The sequence below is a fragment of the Coenobita brevimanus genome, chromosome 34 (assembly GCF_032717465.1).
Source record: "Coenobita brevimanus isolate Jiangsu-jjx chromosome 34, ASM3271746v2, whole genome shotgun sequence".
In the NCBI taxonomy this organism is placed as follows: domain Eukaryota; kingdom Metazoa; phylum Arthropoda; class Malacostraca; order Decapoda; family Coenobitidae; genus Coenobita; species Coenobita brevimanus.
Window position 1 is genome coordinate 6,591,737 of NC_136987.1, and position 20,426 is coordinate 6,612,162.

At 43.5% G+C, this 20,426-nt stretch overlaps 1 protein-coding gene across 1 annotated transcript in view; it reads left to right on the forward strand.

Moving 5' to 3' along the window:
* LOC145396090 (protein O-mannosyl-transferase TMTC1-like) overlaps positions 1-20,426 on the forward strand; it is a 170,788-nt gene that overhangs the window by 140,211 nt on the left and 10,151 nt on the right. The window contains exons 13-14 of the mRNA XM_080269556.1: positions 5,365-5,500; positions 7,533-7,677. Coding sequence (XP_080125682.1) covers positions 5,365-5,500; positions 7,533-7,677 — 281 coding nt within the window. The remainder of the gene's footprint in view (positions 1-5,364; positions 5,501-7,532; positions 7,678-20,426) is intronic.

A 20,426-nucleotide genomic window follows, 5' to 3' on the forward strand; every position in this document is an offset into this window, starting at 1 on the left:
TTTTTCAGTTCCTAAAAAGAGACAGGCCAGAGAAAGAGATGGGGGATTGAGTTATCCCCGTACCCTGGAGTGTGTCGTCCTGTCTCGGCTGCCTCCCTTTCCTTGGGGGAAGCACCCTAGCTATATAGATAGATAGATAACGATTGGTATCTGGTCATCTTTACCCTATATATCTAAGTTTTCTAGTTTCAAGCCTCTATCGTGGTGAAACCAGACGATTTTCCTCGCATCACAAGACGTTTGGTAATGAAGGGACTGGGGACGATTTCCATTAACCACTTTTGCCACGATAAGTCTTCCATTACTTAAATAAAATTGTCTATGGGTAGCATTAACAAAAAAATCGTAGAAATATATTAATATACTGTACTTTGACCTACTTTTGTTATAGATTTTTTTTTTCAGTGTCCATTTTGATATTCTTTTCTGCCAGACTATCAGCACAATTTATATTAGTATTTTAAGCACCGTGGTCTTGAAAGTAAAAAATGACCACGGAACTCTTTGCAAAATCCCCCAGTTGATAGCGGTAGCCTGTCTCCCCGATAATATCATCTTCATACTCAAGCCTCATCCATCTTTGCTTGGGCTTCCTCCTCACACACACACACACACACACACACACACACGCTTTTTTCCATTCACGGCAGGGTCATGGTTGGCCTGATCGATGGTGTGGTTGGCGCCTGACTTCTTACACGCCTCGCATCAGACATCGCCCTCCTGAGACGTCACACAAGCTTTTTTTATTTTTCCTCCTCCGACTCTGAGCATAACCTTAACAGCCCGTTCCCTAAGGCCCAGCGGTCCACCTACATACCTTACACCTCCACATGTCACCACTTAGGCGCTAACACCAACCGTCCATAATGAATACATGCTAGGGCTTTCTCGTTCAGGACTGGTGTATTGGTATCAGCGCAGGACAGCAGGAGTCTCATGGTAGATCAGTAAAGTCTTCTTATAAAGAAATTCAGATCCTTAAACTATTCCCTGCCAAAACCGGGATTTGAACCCCCGACCACTGAGACACCAGACCACCTCTCTGCCGACTCGGCCACCACCACCCCCAGGAATATGTTAGCTTCAGATTCATCAAGTATCTTACGACACTCTTCAGGGTAAGGAAAAAAAAAAAAAGGTGGAAGAAATTATTGAAAATATTCTCCAGTAATTTCTCACGTTTGTGTATGCCAGCTCTTTTTATCAATGCAACCTAAAGACAGGCTTTATAAAATTATTTGAAACACACTCTGTCCATTACGAGAAAAAGAGTACTTTGTTCTGACATGCTACGTAAAATACATCTCATCATATCCTATCAAAAGTATAACATCCTAATCATTATCCACACATACTATTTTTTTCTGGCCCGTCTCTACGCATAAATTTAATAATATGCTAGCCCTAGATTCACCAAGTATCTTACGACAATATTCCTCTCGTAACAAAGATTTGGTTCTGCAGGAGAAGCAAGAAACATGGCAAAGTTCAAGGTTATGCCTTCCATGTCTTGCCTGCATTACTGAACTTCAGGTACGAAATGGTATTGCTTCTGAGCCTATTTTCTTGGATTTAATTCACAAGTACACTAACAAGGAGTTCCTTATCGTAACTGGCGTTCATTTCTTATAGTATGAACAAGAAACATGGGTAGTTTTGCACTCTGTTTCCTTGTCTTTCCTGCACAAAACTCAGAAACGACAAGAAAATGATGGCAAAACAGTGAATCTACGTTCTCGGTCCGGATTCACTAACATACGATCAGTTCCTCTAGTAACTAATGTCTGGTTTTGCAGGAACAACAGGGGGAATGGGATGGTTCTGCATGCAGTTTTCCTAGTCTCTGCTACAAGGATACATCTTTGACAGAGCCATACTGTTCTGACATACTGCTTCCCAATTCATCTACTGTCTAATTTCTTTCTTCAGTCACTTGTCCATGTGCATTATCCTTGTCCATTTCTAAACACAGACTTAACACCCCTTTCCCTTCTCTAAGGTCCAACAACTCTTTGCGTGCCACACTGCTTCACGTGTCACTACTCCGGCACTAATACCCAGTGTCCATTCTGATCACATGTTATGGCTGTTTCATTCAGGACCAGTGTAGTAGTATAGCAGGGATATTTTATGACATGTCGTTTGGTCTTGTAGAAGACCACTAAAAGTTTATTTAAACGAAATTCTAATCCCCAACTGTCTCTTTCTGGGATTGTGCTTGCGTCCTTTCAGTCAGCAGTACCCCATCCTGTCCACTTTACCACCACGAACTCCTGAACAGACAATCCCAGTGAATCTCATCATTACCTTCTTGGGTGATGCAGGAGTGGGACGCCTTCATGTGGTGGCACCAGGTAGCACCACTGCCTAGTTATACAAACGTCCCTCAAGTACTTCCCTGAACTTCAAAAGTAGGAGGATGGACTACAAAAGAGGGCAATTTGAAGCCTCCAATCCACCGGGTTCACGTTTCAAATGAGAGTGGAGACATAGAGCAACAAAACAACAACCTTTTCGGGTAACGGAGTACTGTGTGTTTGATCTCCAGAGAATTTAAATCATCCTTTGGGTTTTCTATAGTTCGTTCGTTCACTTTATATTGGTGGAGGTTTTCGTCCTTGTAGTTTATTTCTAGCAGCTCAGTGACAGTAAAACAATCTACCGGTACGGTTTTGCATCCTTTCCAAAGCACTTTTTTTTTTGCAGCTAGCACGATATTCTAATGTCTTGTAGCTCAGCATCAAGATAGAGATGGCAGTTTTACTCCTAGTTAAGATGAACACATTCAGTTAATTCTTCAGCGGATAATTTCCCTGTCGTATTAAATTACGGCGCAGGAAGTGTCATTGCTCATCACAAATGTCAGTCCTGTTTCGTAATTGACTCACCATGCTTTAAAGATCCCCATATAAAGTACATGAAACGATCATTACATAACGTACTTTAGTATATATAAGTACTTCATACACACACACACACACACACACACACACACACACACACACACACACACACACACACACACACACACACACACCTCATTTACTGTGACACTACTGTTTTTGCGTTTAGATGTTGTATTCAGATGAAAAAGTGAAGGAACGTTGTGGTGTTTATGTGGATGCGTTGGAAAACATTAGGGAAAGTACCTTGAGATGGTCTGGCCATGTGGAGAGGATGGAGGATGAGAGACTGACCAGGAAAGTGTATATGAGTGAGGTGGTGTGGAAATGAGTTATCTGAGAGAGACATGTGGAGTTACGTTGAGAAATAGACAAATAAATGAGGGAGTGAAGGAGCGTTTTGGTGTTGGTGTGGATGTGATGGAGAGCATTAGGAGAAGTACCTCGAGGTGGTTTGACCGTGCGGTGAGAATGGAGAATGTGAGACTAATCAGGAGTGTGTGTGTGAATAAGGTTGAGATGGAGAGGAAAGATGGAGACCTACTATGAGTTGGAGGGATGAGGTAGAGAGGTATGAGTTATGAAGGTGTGATTTAGAGAGAAGGCAGCCTGATGGGGGAGGACAGAATGATATGGAGGTGATTTGTCTGAGGCCACCTCTGCCGGGATTGAGGCGTCTGGTTATAGATAGACAGATAGAAATCCATTGCAGTTAATGACTATCTTGGCGACTCTCTGACTGGTAGTGTTACAAATAGAACATGAAAGAAAAACATTCGGAAGCCGAATGCTAATCGCCCGCCAGAATATGCTGTTGGTCAAGTTGCAAGCGCGGGGGCCGGAGCCCCCACCAGGGAGACCAAGGGGCGGCACCCCCCCGGGGGGGGGACGGAAGATTTTGGCCATGACTTGATACCTTGAAGGTTTCATGTTGATAAGCCGTTCGTGAGATATAATGACAACACACACACACACACACACACACACACACAGGCGGGCAAAAACATTATCGCCAGGGTTGCCAAGTCACACCCAGCTCTACCCGCGAAAACCCAACTGAAAACCAGCCCAAAAGTAGCCCAACACCAATAATTATTTTAAAAATCCTCTTATTATGCGAAATTAGTGTTTTATATAATTAACTCATGATCATCATCACTGTGTTCATTTTTGTGTACATTACGTCATATGTGAAACTTGCTAACATCATTTTGTTTGATGTGAAATCATTACAACACATTTAACTGTCTCATGCTGCAGTGTTTCTTAATTTACTTTTCACTAAATTATATTGAAAGAAACCCCTCTCTACTGCGGCATTGCTTGCTGGCAACGATAGCAGGGATAAAACAAAACGGCCTAATTCTTGGAAGTCCCTCTCTCCGCACGAATCTGTATGGTTATATAGTTATCCAGAACTGCTCTGGATCTCTCGTGGGCTGCACCCACTGATCCCTATGGAAGTATTAGAGGCTCTCTCTCTCCGCCGTATGTTTAAACCTCTCTCTCTCTCAGTATTTTGTCGTGATGTGGTTTAACTCCAAACTAGCCCAAAAAACCGCGACAGTTTTCAAACCAGCCCAAAAAACCGCAACCCGCGACTGGTATAATTTGCCCGCGGAAGAGCTTCAAAACCAGCCCAATTTGGCGGGAAAACCGCGACCTTGGCAACCCTGATTATCGCTCCTCCTTGGAAAAGGCGGGCGATAATCAACTTTTTGTGTCCTGTCTGTAGCTATCATCCAATACCTTTATTACTGCCCCACCAAGAACGAACAAAGCCCCGGCCTAGGTTACATAGTCCCGACATTAAAGGCAAGGATGAACAGCCTCGCTTACCCCTGAGTGGCATTATGTGATAGATAAATCTCAGCCATCTCTTTAGTGGAAACATCAGACACCCCATACCGTTGGAGCGCCTTAACCAACTTGGCCCTCAGGCCTCCATTTGATATATGGTTACCACCCAACGCAAAAAATGGTTTCATGGCTTACACAAAATCGTTTGGCTTATCACTCAGTATATACACCTGAAGGTCACGCTACATCGAGTGAGTGATGGTTGGTATCGCCGCGCCCAAGCAATGGCCTAATGACAACCAGAATATAATACGTAAATATAACTACACAGTGAAAGGATTAACTTGATATAATTAAATCCCTGAACCACAGATATTACCCAGCCTAACCAAACCTGCCTAAACTAACCTGATCTACCTACCTACCTACCTACCTACCCACCCTACCCTACCCAGCCCAACCCTACCCAGCCCAACTCAACCCAACCTAACCCTACCGCACCCTACCCCGCCTGCCTACCCACCTACCTACCTACCTACCTACCTTCCTACCCTAACTACCTCCCTTCCTCCCTCCCTACCTACCTACCTTACTGATCCTCCAATGCCCTTCCTCGATCTGACCCCGTTTAATGACCTGACCTCTTCAATCCCTTCAGGTCGTCGTGAGGCTGCCCTGTTTCACTACGAGGCCGCCCTGAGCCTCGACCCCTCACATCCGGTAGCGTTAGCCAACACGGCCGCACTGATGACGTCACTGCACCACAACGCACAGGCAGAACGACTCTATAAGCGGTGAGTCACTTCGAGTCACTACGTAGAAGGTGAGTCTGTGATGAAATAGTGTTAGTACATCACGACTCACAAGCGGAATGACTCTATGAGGGATGAGTCACTACGTATACTTTGTTAAATGATGAGTCAGTGCACCACAACACACGGATGAGTGACTCTATAAGCGGTGAGTCACTGGGGGTCACTGTGTAAACGGTGAGTCAGGGTTGAAATAGTGAGTCAGTACTAATATTATAGGCATTGGTGCTATTATAGTAGTATAGGAGTAGCGGTAGCAGCGGCAATAGTAATAGTAGTAGTAGTGGTAGTAGTAGCAGTAGTGTGATGAGTAAGGATGGAAGTTTAGAGAATGTAGTGCCTGATAGGGTAGAACGGGGAAGAAAGGATGCTGGTTCTTTGAAAGCAGTGATAACAAAAACGAAGCGAGCATGAAGGTAAAAAAGTTGCTGCATGACACTACTGGGATACTAGCCCTAACGTATGGAAGTGAAGGAGAGTTGTGGTGTGGATGTGGATGTAATAGTAAGTGTTAGGAGAAATACACTGAGGTGGTTTGGCCATGTGGAGAGGATGGATGGGGAAAGACTTACAAGGAGAGTGTATATGAGTGAGGTGGAGGGTGGGCAAGGGAGGGGGAGACCGAGGATGAGCTGGAGGGAGTGAGTGGAGAGGTATATGACAGAGGAGGGTGTGAGTTGGGGGAGGGCAGCATAATGGCAGGGGACAGGGCGACATGGAGGCGATTTGTTTATGGGCGCCTCTTACGGGATTAAGGCGTCTGGCTACAGATAGATAGATTGTTATTATTATTATTATTGTTATTATTATTATTATTATTATTATTATTATTATTACCGTTACCAGACGAATTTTTTCATCTTAAGACAGTCCCCAAATACAGTAGGAGTTAAATGAATGCTTCTTGGTTCGAAAAGTTTCTCCAAAACAGAAGGAAGTAATAATGAGGAACTACAGTAGTGCCAAGCCATAATACTCCTATTATCAAATGGCTCTGTAGGAGAAGAGGGGAAATAAAGGCCGGAAGAAACACGGAAATATCAAGAAGAGAGGTAGGACAGAAGAGCAGAAGAGGACGGTAAGGTTAGAAAGACTTGAGACAAAAAGACCCCTTCTAGTCGCCTCTAAGGACAAGTAGGGAGTAAATTAGTCCGAAGTAAAGTATTCTAGAGGTACCAGATTAAATTTCAAAAAGCGTCACCAGACTGAAGGAATGAAGCAGATATGAATTCACCATGTCACAATAAAAAATAAATGAACAGATAAATAAAAAAAGACGCTGATGGGAAAGCGGGCACATAATTATTCATTTACAAACATTCATCGAAAGTATACGGTTGCGAGATTTCACCAGTCTGCATCTCACAGTAAAGAAACTATAGAGAGAGGTAAGACACGTTCCATATTCCCCACGTCTATAAATCTTTTGCCAGACACCTTAATCCGCTAAGGGGTGGCCACAAACAAATAGCCTCCATGTCGCCCTGTCCCCCTCCATTTCACTGCCCTGCTCCCAGCTCACACCTCCCTCTCCCAGAAATTATCGGCAAAAATACGGAGCTTGCCTTCCCCTGCGCAGGTTAAGTTAAATTCATTCAGGCTGAGGGCGTGTGTTTCATTGCATTTTTTTTTTAATCCCTCTACGGGTTTATTTAACTAGGGATATATTTTTCGAATCTGAGGGGCTATATAGAGACGTCATTAGCCATTATAACATCAGCGCCTCTTCTATGGTGAATAAAACTGTATGATACGGTAATAGCAGGAATATACGACAAAACTACATAGCCTTGTTTAAGTGGTTAAGCAAATGACCTTATGTTTCTCCCACTTTTACCTGACTTTTCTTCTCCTTTTACCTGACCTTTCTTCTCCTTTTACCTGAAGTTTCCTCTCCTTTTACCTGACGTTTCCTCTCCTTTTACCTGACTTTTCTTCTCCTTTTACCTGACGTTTCTCCTCTTTTTCCTGATCTTTCTCCTCGTGCCTGAACTTTCTCTCACGTCTTCCTCAGGGCCCTGGAGGTGTCGTGGGAGGCTGAGGTTGGTGAGAGCCTGGGTCGGCTGTACCTGAACACTGGACGACTAGAGGACGCTGAGGCCGCCTTCACCAGGGTCCTCTCACTGCACCCACACCGACTCTCGTCCACAGTCTGCCTGGTAGGTAGTACGCACTACGCTGCACTTCATGTACGCTAAAATTCATGTGTATACCATTCATAGATGTATAACGTTTCTATAGGCTATCCATGTCTGAATGTGTCCTTAATATGTGTGACCAAATTTGTCTTTGTTTCCGTGTGAATGGGTGGTGTGGTGGGAAGCTGCAACTCTTTGTCTGTGTGTATATGTATATATATATATATATATATATATATATATATATATATATATATATATATATATATATATATATATATATATATATATATATATATATATATATATATATATATATATATAATACAAGGAACGAGGAACCAGAAGAAAAGAGCCAGCAAACCGTTCCTTCCAAGAAAAAGCAAAAACAATACAAGAGACAGCCAAATTCATGATCCATTCATTTCGAGATACCTGGACACACTGCGTTGAAATACTGGAGATCATAGGAAGTAGGACAAACAGAAAGAGAGAGACAGTTCTAGAGTTGACCTGTTACATAAATGAAGGACTGGGAGTAACGGTTAACTCTTGCATTGGAGAGTTGGACAGTAAAGGGATGAGATTTTGCTGCTAGACGGATGCTACGTGCCCGTCGTAGAGGTGGAGGAATGCATGCAGACAGTTCAGAGGAGCAGTGACCATTGAAGTAGCGATAGAAAAGAGATAAAGATGCATCAGTGCGGCGAACACACAGAGGATGAAGGGGGCCAGTAAGAGGAGGAGAGTTAAAGAGACGAAAAGCCTTTAATTCCATCTTGTTGAGAAGAGCTGTATGTTTGAGCTTCCCTACACAAGAGAGTTGTACTCTACACAGGGGCGAATAAAACCTGTGTATAGTCAACAACTGTGCAGGGGTAAAGAAGGTACGAAGTCGGCTTAGCACACCCAATCTCTTCGAAGCAGATTTGACAGGAGATTTAATATGATCTTTCCAAGACATATCCCGAGAAAATGAAACCCCAAGGATGTTTAAAGATGATGCAGGGTTGAGCTGGATATTATTAAACATTAGTGATTACACCTGTGGAAGATTCTGACTGGTTGATAGGTGTAAGAACTGAGTCTTTGATGCGTTAAAAACAACAAGATTACTTTTACCCCAGTCAGAGATACGAGCCAAGTCAGACATTAGGTGAGCCATAGCCTCATCCCTTGTGTGTTGAAGTAACTGCTGAGCTGGACGCTGCGGGAAGCAAATGGAAAGGTGAAGGGTGGAATCATCAGCTTATGAGTGGATAGGATTAGATGTACAGCTTAGAAGGTCATTGATGAATAAATGGAAGAGAGTTGGTGATAGGACAGAGCCCTGAGGAGCACCACTATTAATAGCTCTACGAGAGGAACTGTGGCAGTCTGCAACAGCGGTTATAGAGCGACCAGAAAGGAAGCCAGAGATGAAGGCACAGATAGAAGGATTGAAACCGTACTAGGGCAGTTTGGAAATTAAAGATTTATGCCAGACTCGATAGAAAATCTTTGAGATGTCAAGTGTAATGGCAAAGCTTTCTTCAGAGTCCCGAAAGGAGGATAACCAGGAGTTTGAAAGGTAGGTGAGAAGATCGCCAGTGGAGAGTCCCTGACGGAACCCATACTGACGATCAGAAAGATGATTATGATAGGAAAGATGCTTTAAAATTTTTGTTAAGAATAGACTCGAAAAATTTTGATATGCAGGATGTTAAATAATTAGGTGATAGTTAGAGGGCTTGGAATAGTCACACTTCTTTGGGACTGGCTGAATGTGAGCAAACTTCCAGCAAAAAGTAAACGTAGAAGGTGATAGACAAAGACGAAAGAGTTTACCTAGGCAGGGTGTGAGCACAGAAGCACAACAGAAGGGACCCCATCAGGTCCATGTACCTTGTTAGCACTGAGGCCACTGATGGCAGAAAATACATCAGTTGAAGAAATTGCGATGTCAGCCATGAAATCAGAAGCGGGAAGTGATGGAGGGACAGTACTGGAATCGTCTAAAATGGAATTGGAGGAGAAAGTCTGAGCAAAGAGATCTGCTTTATTAGTAGAAGAAAGAGCTACAGAGCCATCAAAGTGGAAAAGAGGAGGGAAGGATGATGAGGTAAAGTTGTTGGAAAGGTTTTTGGAAAGGTGTCAGAATGAGTGGGAAGAATTCGAGTTGGAGAGTTGAGAGCATTTAGTACGGAAGAAATTATTTTTAGCAGAGTGAAGAACAGACTTAGCACGATTCTGGGCAGAAACAAACAGAAAAACAAAGATGAGCTTCAGAGGTGGGTTGGCTCTGGTACCTTTTATAGGCCCTCTCCTTGTTGCGGACAGCTTTAGAACAAGCGTGATTACACCAAGGCTTTCTTGCATTAGTCAAAGAATATGCGAAAGGAATGTATGCTTCCATGCCTGAGAGAATAACCTCCGTAAGAAGCAAGGCACACTCAGATGGCTCTCGGCCTTGGAAGCAATAATCATCCCAGGGAAAATCAAAGAAGTACTCCCTGAAGGCCTCCCAGTCAGCAACTATAAAGTGCCACAACTGACGTCCATAGGTCGTACTGGAGCGATAGGACAGGTTAAGGTGATAAGGTTGTGACAGGAGGAGCCGACCGAAGAGGAAAGTTTAACAGTATAAATAGAAGGATTAGTTGTAAGGAAGATGTCAAGTATGTTGGAACTCTCTCCAAGGCGGTAAGGGATACGGGTAGGGTGCTGTACAAGCTGCTTTAGGTTATTTAACGACAATAAAGATGGAGGCTTGTTCACCAGGTGGAACAGTGAAAGGAGAGGAGAGCCAAAGGTGGTGATGAGTATTGAAATCTCATTGAATATATATATATATATATATATATATATATATATATATATATATATATATATATATATATATATATATATATATATATATATATATATATATATATATATATATATACCTAGGCTGCTTCCCCCAAAGAAAAGGGAGGTAGCCGAGGCAGGACGACACTCTCCCAATTTACTCATCCACTCAAACACATTCATTCGCATCTTAGCCTCAAAGGGGAGAAGGGACAGAGCCTCACCGCACCACACCGCATGAGGGTCAACTGTGCAGTGCAATCAATGACATCCGCAGCAGGGCCCGACAGCAGATCTAGTTTACCCCTGCCACATCATAAAAGACCCATCCCTTACCCGCACCTGACCTGATCAGCTGATCAGACCAAATGCGGGAGAATATCTCCTCAGGGCTGTGTCATCATTTATTCATTCACAATTTCTCTCCATTTATTTCTGTCATGCACAGCCACTCTTCCTTGCTCAACAGACATCCCTCTCGCACCCAACGCTTTCTTCACATTATCCATCCATCCTATTCGTGGTCTTCCTCTCAGCCTTACACCTCCCACATCAGATCTAGTTATCTTCTTCACCAATCGCTCATTATCCATTCTCTCCATATGCCCAAACCATCGCAACACCCTCTGCTCAACTCGATCAGCCATCTTCCGAACAACTCCAGTTCTCCTTCGCACTTCATCATTTCTCACTCGTTCCGTATGCGTCACTCCACACATACTCCTCAGACACCTCATCTCCATTACATTCAAACCTTTCCTCTCTACTACACCCATATTCCATGTTTCAGCCCCATATAATGCAGTCGGTACCACAAACACCCTCATACAGCCTTCTCTTTACATCCATTCTAAGCGAACGACATCTAAACACTTTTTTCATTCCTCCCAGCACCTTTCTTACTTCATTCATTCTAAACTTCACTTCAGCATCTATTCTTCCATCCACAGCAACATGTGACCCTGAATACTTAAAACACTCTACTTCCTCAAGCAACTCACCATTCAAAACTATATTCATCCTCCTACCATCTACCGACCTTGTACACTTCATCACTTTACTCTTATTCTCATTTACTTTCACTTTTCCCCTTTCACACACCCTTCCAAACTCCTCTACCAACTGTCTCAATCTCTCCTCTGAATCTGCCACCAATGCAGTATCATCTGCAAACAGCAGCTGCTTCAGATTCCATTCTCTACCATCAACATTCACCAGACTCAGACCTCCACCTAAAACTCTTGCATTCACCTCCCTTACAACACCATCCATGCAATTAATAAACAACCAAGGTGACATCACACATCCCTGCCGAAGCCCCACTCTCACGGGAAACCAATCACTCACAGTATTTCCCACTCTTACACAAGCTTTACTACTTACATAAAAACTTTTCACCCCTTTTAGTAACCTACCATCAAGTCCATACAATCTTAAAACAGTCCACAAAGCCTCCCTATCATTTCTATCAAATGCATTCTCTAAATTCATGAACACCCAAAACACATCCTTGCTTTTCGCTAAATACTTTTCACACACTTGTCTCACTGCAAGCATCTGGTCCACACATCCCCTCTCTCTCCTAAAGCCACACTGCTCATCACCAATCACTCCCTCTGTACCCTCTCTAGCTCTCTTAATTAACACTCTACCATACACCTTACCTACAACACTCAACAGACTTATACCCCTAAAGCTAGTACATTCATACTTATCACCCTTGCCTTTATTCAACGGGACCACACAAGCACTTGCCCAGTCAACTGGCACCATACCTTTCACAAAGCACACATTAAATAATCTTACTAACCAATCAACAATAGTCGCTCCACCACTCTTCAGGCATTCCACAGCACACCCATCCATACCTGCAGCTTTCCCTGTTTTCATCTCCTTTACTTCCTCCTGCACTTCCTCCTTTGTGATCAAAAAATCATTCAACTCACCCAACACATTTATTCCTTGCACCCTTCCATCCGTCACAATCTCAGCCACCCTTTCCTCCTCTACATTTAACAATCTTTCAAATTACTCTGCCCATCTCTTCCTCACTGCATCCATCTCAATTAACATCCTTCCATCCTCTGCTTTTACTCGCTCTTCCTTCCCAGACTCTCCCTTTCGCACTGTTTTCACCTCCTTCCAAAACATTTTCTTATTTTGTTGAAAATTCTCAGTCAACCGCCTACCCCACCTCTCATCTGCAGCCACTTTAGCATCACGCGCAGTCCTTCTCGCCCTGTTTCTCTTTTCCTTATGCCTTTCATATGACACCTCATCCTTCCTCTGCAGCCACACTTCATATGGACGTCTCTTCTCAGCCACAGCCATACTTACTTCCTCGCACCACCATTCACTTCCTTTTCTTACACCACCACCCACTCGTATCACACAACACACCTCTTCCTCATACCCCACCACAGCACTCTTAAACAACTGCCATTCCTCCTCCACACTGCCATTTTCCTGATGTTTCACTGCATTCCACTCATCTCTTAATTTCTCCTGATACTCTATCATTTTCTCTCTTTTATCTAACTCACTCACTTTCAAAACCTCCTTGTCACACCTAACTCTCCTAGCTCTCACCCATCTCATACCTTCTCTTAACTTTCCCTCCACCAGGTAGTGGTCAGACATACCTCCACACTCCCCTCTCAGAACTCTCACATCCAACAATCTTCCTATTACATTCCTGGACACAAAGACATAGTCCATCAATGCTCTATCAACAACCCTTCCGCCCTCCTGTCTCACCCATGTATACTTATAAATATCTTTTTTCTCAAACTAGGTATTTCCAATCACCATCTCTCGCTCAACGCACATCCCTATCATTCGTTCCCCATTTTCATTTCTCCAGGCACACCATGCATACCAACTACATCTTCAACTGCTACATTTCCCACTCTAGCATTCTGATCTCCCATCGTTACCACATTCACATTCGCTCCAAAACCCTGCAGAAACTCATCAACATCATTCCAGAAAGACTCCCTCTCTTCTTTATCCCTTTCACTACCAGGCCCATATGCACTCACAAACACCCACAACTCACATTCAAATTTCGCTTTCATCCACATCAGTCTCGATGACACCTCCTTCCATTCAATCGCACACTGCTGTACTTCCGGACTCACTAACAAGGCCACACCTTCTCTTGCCCTTCCTCTATCAACACCTGACAATCTTCCATTCCCACTTCCAGACATAGCGTCACCCTTCCCTTTCATCTTCGTTTCACTCAAAGCTAACACATCCAACTTTCTTCTCACAAACATTCTCCCAATCTCCTCCCTTTTAGCCTCAATCGTACTACATCCACGCACATTCATAGACCCAATTTTCAGGGTACGGGGATAACTCAATCCCCCATCCCTTTCTCTGGCCTGTCTCCTTTTAGGAACTAAAAAAACAGAGGAGAGGGTCCCTAGTCCCCTCACCCCGCCCCTTTTAGTCGCGTTTTGCGACACGCAGGGAATACTGTGGCAGTATTCTTCCTAACACAACCTGGCCGCAGAGTAGTAGTACCACCCCATAGTGCGGCCAGATTGCGTCCCCCCCCCCGTAATATATATATATACATATATATATATATATATATATATATATATATATATATATATATATATAGATATATATAGATATATATAGATATATATATATATATATATATATATATATATATATATATATATATATATATATATATATATATATATATATATATATACATGCACATACACAAACAAACAAAGAGGTAGGTCTGGATGAGTCTCTGGAGTAAGTAGGGCAATGCTGTCATCTGGTGCTGGAGGACGCGGGGTGGGGGCGGGGGAAGAGCTGACGCCATCTCCATTGCTAAGGGTTAGGAGTAAATGGCAAAAGTTTAGGAAGGTGCTATCGCTCCTGCCACCGAGGGGGTTCTTCCTTCATGCTAGGGGAAAATTGTATACTGTGTGTGTGAGAAGTGTTATGCCTTATGACAGCGAAATTTGGGCAGTAAAGGGGGAAGATGTGCGTACGTTTGAGAGCACAGAGGTGAGGATGACCTGAATAACAGAACTCATGTAGCAGCTGAAAGGTCGACTAGAAATTCAAGATTTTGATGTGATACGTCGTACGTAAGGGGATTTTTTTTTTTCCTGGACTTTATGGAAAGAATGGAGGATGAAAAGTTGGTGACAAGATAAGAGTGAAAATGTGAAAGGCAGAACATCAAGAGGGTAGAGCACCTAATAAGACGAGGGTTGTGGTTCTAAAAAAAGTGGCCTCAGGGCTGATAGAACAGAGAGTGTGTACCTTGGCGAACGGCTGTCAGGAGTACAAGTCTGACATGTGTACGCAGGTAAAAAAAGACTTTAACAACGAAACAAAACGAAACGAATCTATGTCTATTTATCCATTTATCTGTCTGCCTGCCTGCCTGTCTGTCTGCTATCTGTCTATCTGTCAATCATTCTATCTTTCTGTCTATCTGTTTATCTATCTAACTATCTATCTATAACCAAAACCTTAAATCCTGGAGGGGTGGCCACAAACAAATAGCCTCCATGTCGCGCTATCCAGTTTCTCAATATTTCAGTCAGTGAGTAGGATCAAGAAACAAGAGATTCCCAGCAGTTAGAAGCCATCCGCAGAGCCCAGTGAAATGAGTCATATATCCATGTACTCCTTTCAGCCTTCATAATTTTCAGCTCCGTCCAACAGGAAAGCTAATGTACACACACCATTCATCTTCATTAAGTCGTTCCCTCAACACATGTGGGACAAAACCATTCCATTGTCCGAGGATAAAAAGGATTCCACATTTGTTGAGTGTTTATCCGTAGTGTACTTAGATCTTTCGCTACAAGTTACAGATTTTTTTTTTTTATATCTTCATGCACTATCACAATCCCTGGTTTCTTTACCCCTCTGGTAAGAAGGAAGTGGAGGTCAATGTTTGAGAAAAGCCACGGGAACAGAAATTGTCGTCTCATCACACATACACTTACACATAAATACACAGTACTGAAACGCCAGCATTCTTTAGCCTGGCCCTACGTTGTTATTATTGTTATTATTATTATTATTATTATTATTATTATTATTATTATTATTATTATTATTATACATTGTGATTATTATTATACTTTATTTCTCATAGAACTTACACATACTATAAAATGTCATGATCTCTTGTATTTTACTGAGTGTGCATCATTCTGTTCTTAACATACTTTGCATCTGTCTATCTGTTTATCTTTAGCCAGGCTCCTTATTCCAGTAAAGGGTGTCTCCAAACAAATCGCCTCCATGTCGTCCTGTTCCCTTGCCATTTCGATGTCCTCCCCCCAACTTACACCCCTCCTCCTCTCTCATATCTCAACTCCATCCCTGCATCTCATCCTCAGTCTCCCCCTCCCTCTCCCCCCTCTCCACCTCATTCACACTTTCCTCAAGTCTTTCGCTCTCTGTCCTCTCCACTTGGCCAAACCACCTCAGTGTATTTCTCCTAACTATTTCTATCACATCCACATCCACACCACAACTCTCCTTTACTACCTCATTTGTCTGTCAGTCTCTCCATGTAGCGCCACACGCTCCTCTCAAATAACTCATTTCCTCTGCCCCCACTCTTGACTTACATCCTTCCAACAAGGTCCAAGCTTCACATCCATACGTTAGAGTTGGTATCACAATACTGTCATTCAGCAAACTTCTTCACTTCCTTCACACTTCCCTATTAATTGTCACTGCTTTCAAAGAACCAGCAACTTTTCTTCCCTATTGTAGCCTTGCAAGCAGTCCATCCTCCAAACCTCCGTCCTTATTCATGACACTACCCAAGTACTGAAAAGCAATCATATTTTCCGTCTCCTCACCATCCAGTCTCACCATGAATTCAGTGACTTCACTTCTCTTGAAGACCATAAGTTTACTCTTCCTACATTCACTTTTAGATTCGGTTTCTTACAAACTCTCCCAGGCTCATTCACCAAGCCTTACAGCTCCCCTTCGTCCTTACTTAACAACACGGTATCATCTGCAAACAACAGTACATGTAGTTTCCAACACTGCCCTCTCTCATTAGGGCCGACCCAACTGCCTTACCTTGTATCTCTCCTATAACCCAGTCCATGTACAGACTGAACAGCCATGGAAACATGACACATCCCTGTTTCAATCCAACATTCGAATAGAATAATTCACTCAGTTCACTATCCACAAACTTTGAAGCCTTATCATCCTCATATATATTCTGCACGACATTCAACAGCTTCTCGTTTATTCCATATATTTTTAATTTTTCCACATTCCTTGTCTATCCACTCTGTCATACGCTTCCTCCAAATCAATAACGTACAAAAGGATATCAGGGCGTAAAGTGCAGAACAAGTCGCCAAGAAAATGGTGTTGTGAGATCTCCAAAGCTAAAATACAACCCAAATTCCAAGACAAACGTTCCCTCTTACGCCATCCTGAGATCACTCCTGGCCTTTCCTCTCACTCAGCACAGTCTCCCCTCACTTCTTATTCTTTCAATGTGGTTAGTGGGAAGAGAAAGCAGAAAATAGTTATGGAATGTTGGTTTATGGAGTACGGTGCATGATGGTGGTGGTGGTGGGGTGAAGTTATAATACTCCTGCACTCTTTCCACCCCCCTCTCTCTCTCTCTCTCTCTCTCTCTCTCTCTCTCTCCTGTCCTCTCCCTGTCACTCTTTTCCCTCTCCCATCCTTCCCTGTCGGTCTCCTCCTCCTTCCTTCCTCCTCCTTACCTAACTCTTCCTTTCCCCCTGCGAAACTCCTTCTTTACCTGCATTTCTTCCTTCTCCCTCTCCCCTTCTCCTTTCTCCCTCCTTCCTCCCTCCTTCCTCCCTGTCCATCACCTTCCCTTCTCTCTCCCCCACTGCCTTTCTCCCTGTCTTCTTCCTCCCTTCATGAAGCACTTCCTCCTTCTTGCTTCTTCCTTTCTCCCCCTCCCTCTTCAGTCTCTCCACTTATCCTCCCTCATTGTTCCCTTCCCTCCCTCTTCTTCTCCTCATCCCTCCCTCCCTTTCCCCTTCATCTCCTCTTCCCTTCCTCCTCTCTCTTTCTTCCATGCCTGCCTCACTTCTTCCTACTTCCTATCCCCTCTCCTCCTCTTCCCTCCTCCTCCTCCTTCTCTCCCTCTTCCCTCCCTGCCCTTCCCAGCTGTTCCGCGTCTTGTCATCACGGCTGGACATTGATCGCTGGCTCTTCTCGCCGCCAAGGAGAAATACACAAAAATACAGTCAGGAAAAAGCTTGGTGGGATAATGGCCGTAGGGGGAAGAAGATAATGGCTTCTACTTATATCACTGGGTCTCGGGAAATCGTGACATCTCTTCCTCAGCGATTTATCTAGCACCTCTTAACCCTTAGCAATCGACGGTTTTTATTTAATCCCCCTAACCAGACAATTTTTATTACGTTGAGGAAGGATTCTTTTCCGAAATGGAGAGGTCTGAAGGTAGCAAAATAAATATGATACTAACAGATTACGTGATAAATTTTCCTCAGCGATTTTATCTGCCCAGGACTCCTAACCCCTTCACCACGATGGTCTGTTGTCTTTTAATCTTGCCACCCATAGACGTTTTTATTAATCTGAGGGGAGACTTTACTTTCTCGGGGAGTTTGAAGATAAGAATTAAATGTGACTGACCTGGTGTTGAAGGAGAGACGTACGACTGTAATACACTGTCCCTAACTCAGTCGTTCTGTTTATGTATTCCTGCACACGCACGCACGCACGCACCCACACCCACACACACACACACACACACACACACACGATCAGATTGGCTATATATTAATACCCCCCACACACAGACAACCAAAGAGTCAAGCACAAACAACACACACAGACACACACACACACACCAAACTTCCACTGTCTCACCGCCACCCTTCAACTTCGTCTTTCGCAGTCATTCCGCCAGTCTTGCATCTTCATCCACCACCACGATATCCTCCTCTTTCCCATTGCTATTAACTCCCTTGTACCTTCCATTTGCTACTCTTGAACATGTTTCTTTTCATGGCCTTTTATCCTGGTATTTGAACCCTTGAAGATGACGCACTTTATCTTATTCTCGCTGACCTAAGATGAGTTTATTCAGTTGTGGGAAGACTCTCAGAACGGGAGAAGTTAGACGTATCCTTCATTAATTCATTCAGTATTGGACACCTTCCCTAAATGGGTTAAAATCGCTTAGAAGTAGAAAGCATAAGCCCTTTGATACCAGTGCTCTTTTAGTCCCAGTTTAGCAGATTTGCACCGCCAACCACCAAGAAGAGATTATGCATACACTTACCTCTTTACCGGTAAATCCTGGCTTCAGCATAGTAGTAGTAGTAGTAATAGTAGTGGCAGTAGTAGTAGTAGTAGTAGTTGTTGTTGTTGTTGTTGTTGTTGTTGTTGCAGCCCTTGGTTCATCTGAAATGTGAATCCAGTGGACTGCAGGCTGAAGTAACTATCATTCTGCAGTCCACCATCCTCCTTTTGGGAGACAGGGAAGCAGCTGAGGGACGTTTGTATGACCAGGCAGTTCAGCCGTCTGGTTATATTGGTGCCACCACATACAGGCGTCCCTCTAGAAGGCAAAGTTTGGAGTTTCACCTATAATTCCTAAAGACAAATATAATGTGATACACCATTAACCAGTTAAATATTTCTCATTGTGGTACCATGGCCTGTGTTCTCGTTGCTATGGGAAACGTCGTCACACCTCTTCCTTAGCGATTTAGTCTAGGACACAGGAACATTCTTCCGTTTGTTATCTATATCTTTTTCATTAATCCCGACAGGTTTGCATCAGTAACAGAGAGGAGGATATAAAAGGGCACCATGGAAAATAGATCGCTGAAGGAAAGGCGATGCGTAAACTTTTAGATTATTTCTGCGTGTGTGAGTGCCGTTGTACCTCGTCATGCCACTTACTTCCCCACATCATCTCGATCATTTCCGTCTTCCCTTCCTGCTTCCTTTTTGCGTCACATTATCTCTGTTGATCCTTTTCCTGTCTCCCTCATCTTCCTCCTTCCGTCTTGCATCTCCAACCTTCGTCTCTTAATTCCTTAGTCGATGCTCTCCTTATCCCCTGTCTGGATCACATTATCTATATTTCATCCTCTTCGAATCCTCTTTCTGCGTCTTTGATCCTCCTGTGTCTAAACCTTTCCTCAGTCCTCATCCTCTCCCCTTCACCTTCCTCTTCCTCTCCCCCTCCTCCTTCCTTTTCCTCTCCCCCTCCTCCTTCCTTTTCTTCTCCTCCTCCTCCTTCCTCTTCCTCACCCCTCTACTCCTTCATTCCTGGGCCTCCAACCTTTGTGATTTAACTCCACACTCGATCCTCTTCGTCGCATCAGTTCTACTCTATCTTCTATACACCTTCCTATCCCCCTCCTGTTTCCTAGATCCCCTTTTTTCCAAACCCTCCTTGATCCTTTTCCTCTCCCCTCCTGAGTCATTTTTGTGTCACATCATCTATGTTCGATCCTTTTCCTGTCCTCTTCTCGATCCTCTTCCTACTGTATTCCGTTCCCGCATCACTTCATCTCAATTCGATTCTCTTCCTATCCCTTACTTCTTCCCATCTGTATCCTGCGTCACATCATCTTTATTCATGCCATTTCCTATCCATTTTTGGATTATCTTCTTCTCCATTTCATACGTCTCTTCATTTCTATTCGATCCTCTTTCTACCCCGTTCCTGATCCTCTTCCCCTTCGCTTTCGGTCGTCATATTATCTCTCTTCGATCCTCATCCTGTCAGCATCCTTCCTTCCTTCTTTCTTTCCTTCCTTCTTTAGCCTCCAAACTTTGTCATTCTATTCTCTATTCGATCCTTTTCCTACTCCTATTCAATCGCCTTCCTATCCCCTCATCGATCCTCTTCCCTTCTCGATCCCCCTCTCTTCTTCTCCTCCTCCTCC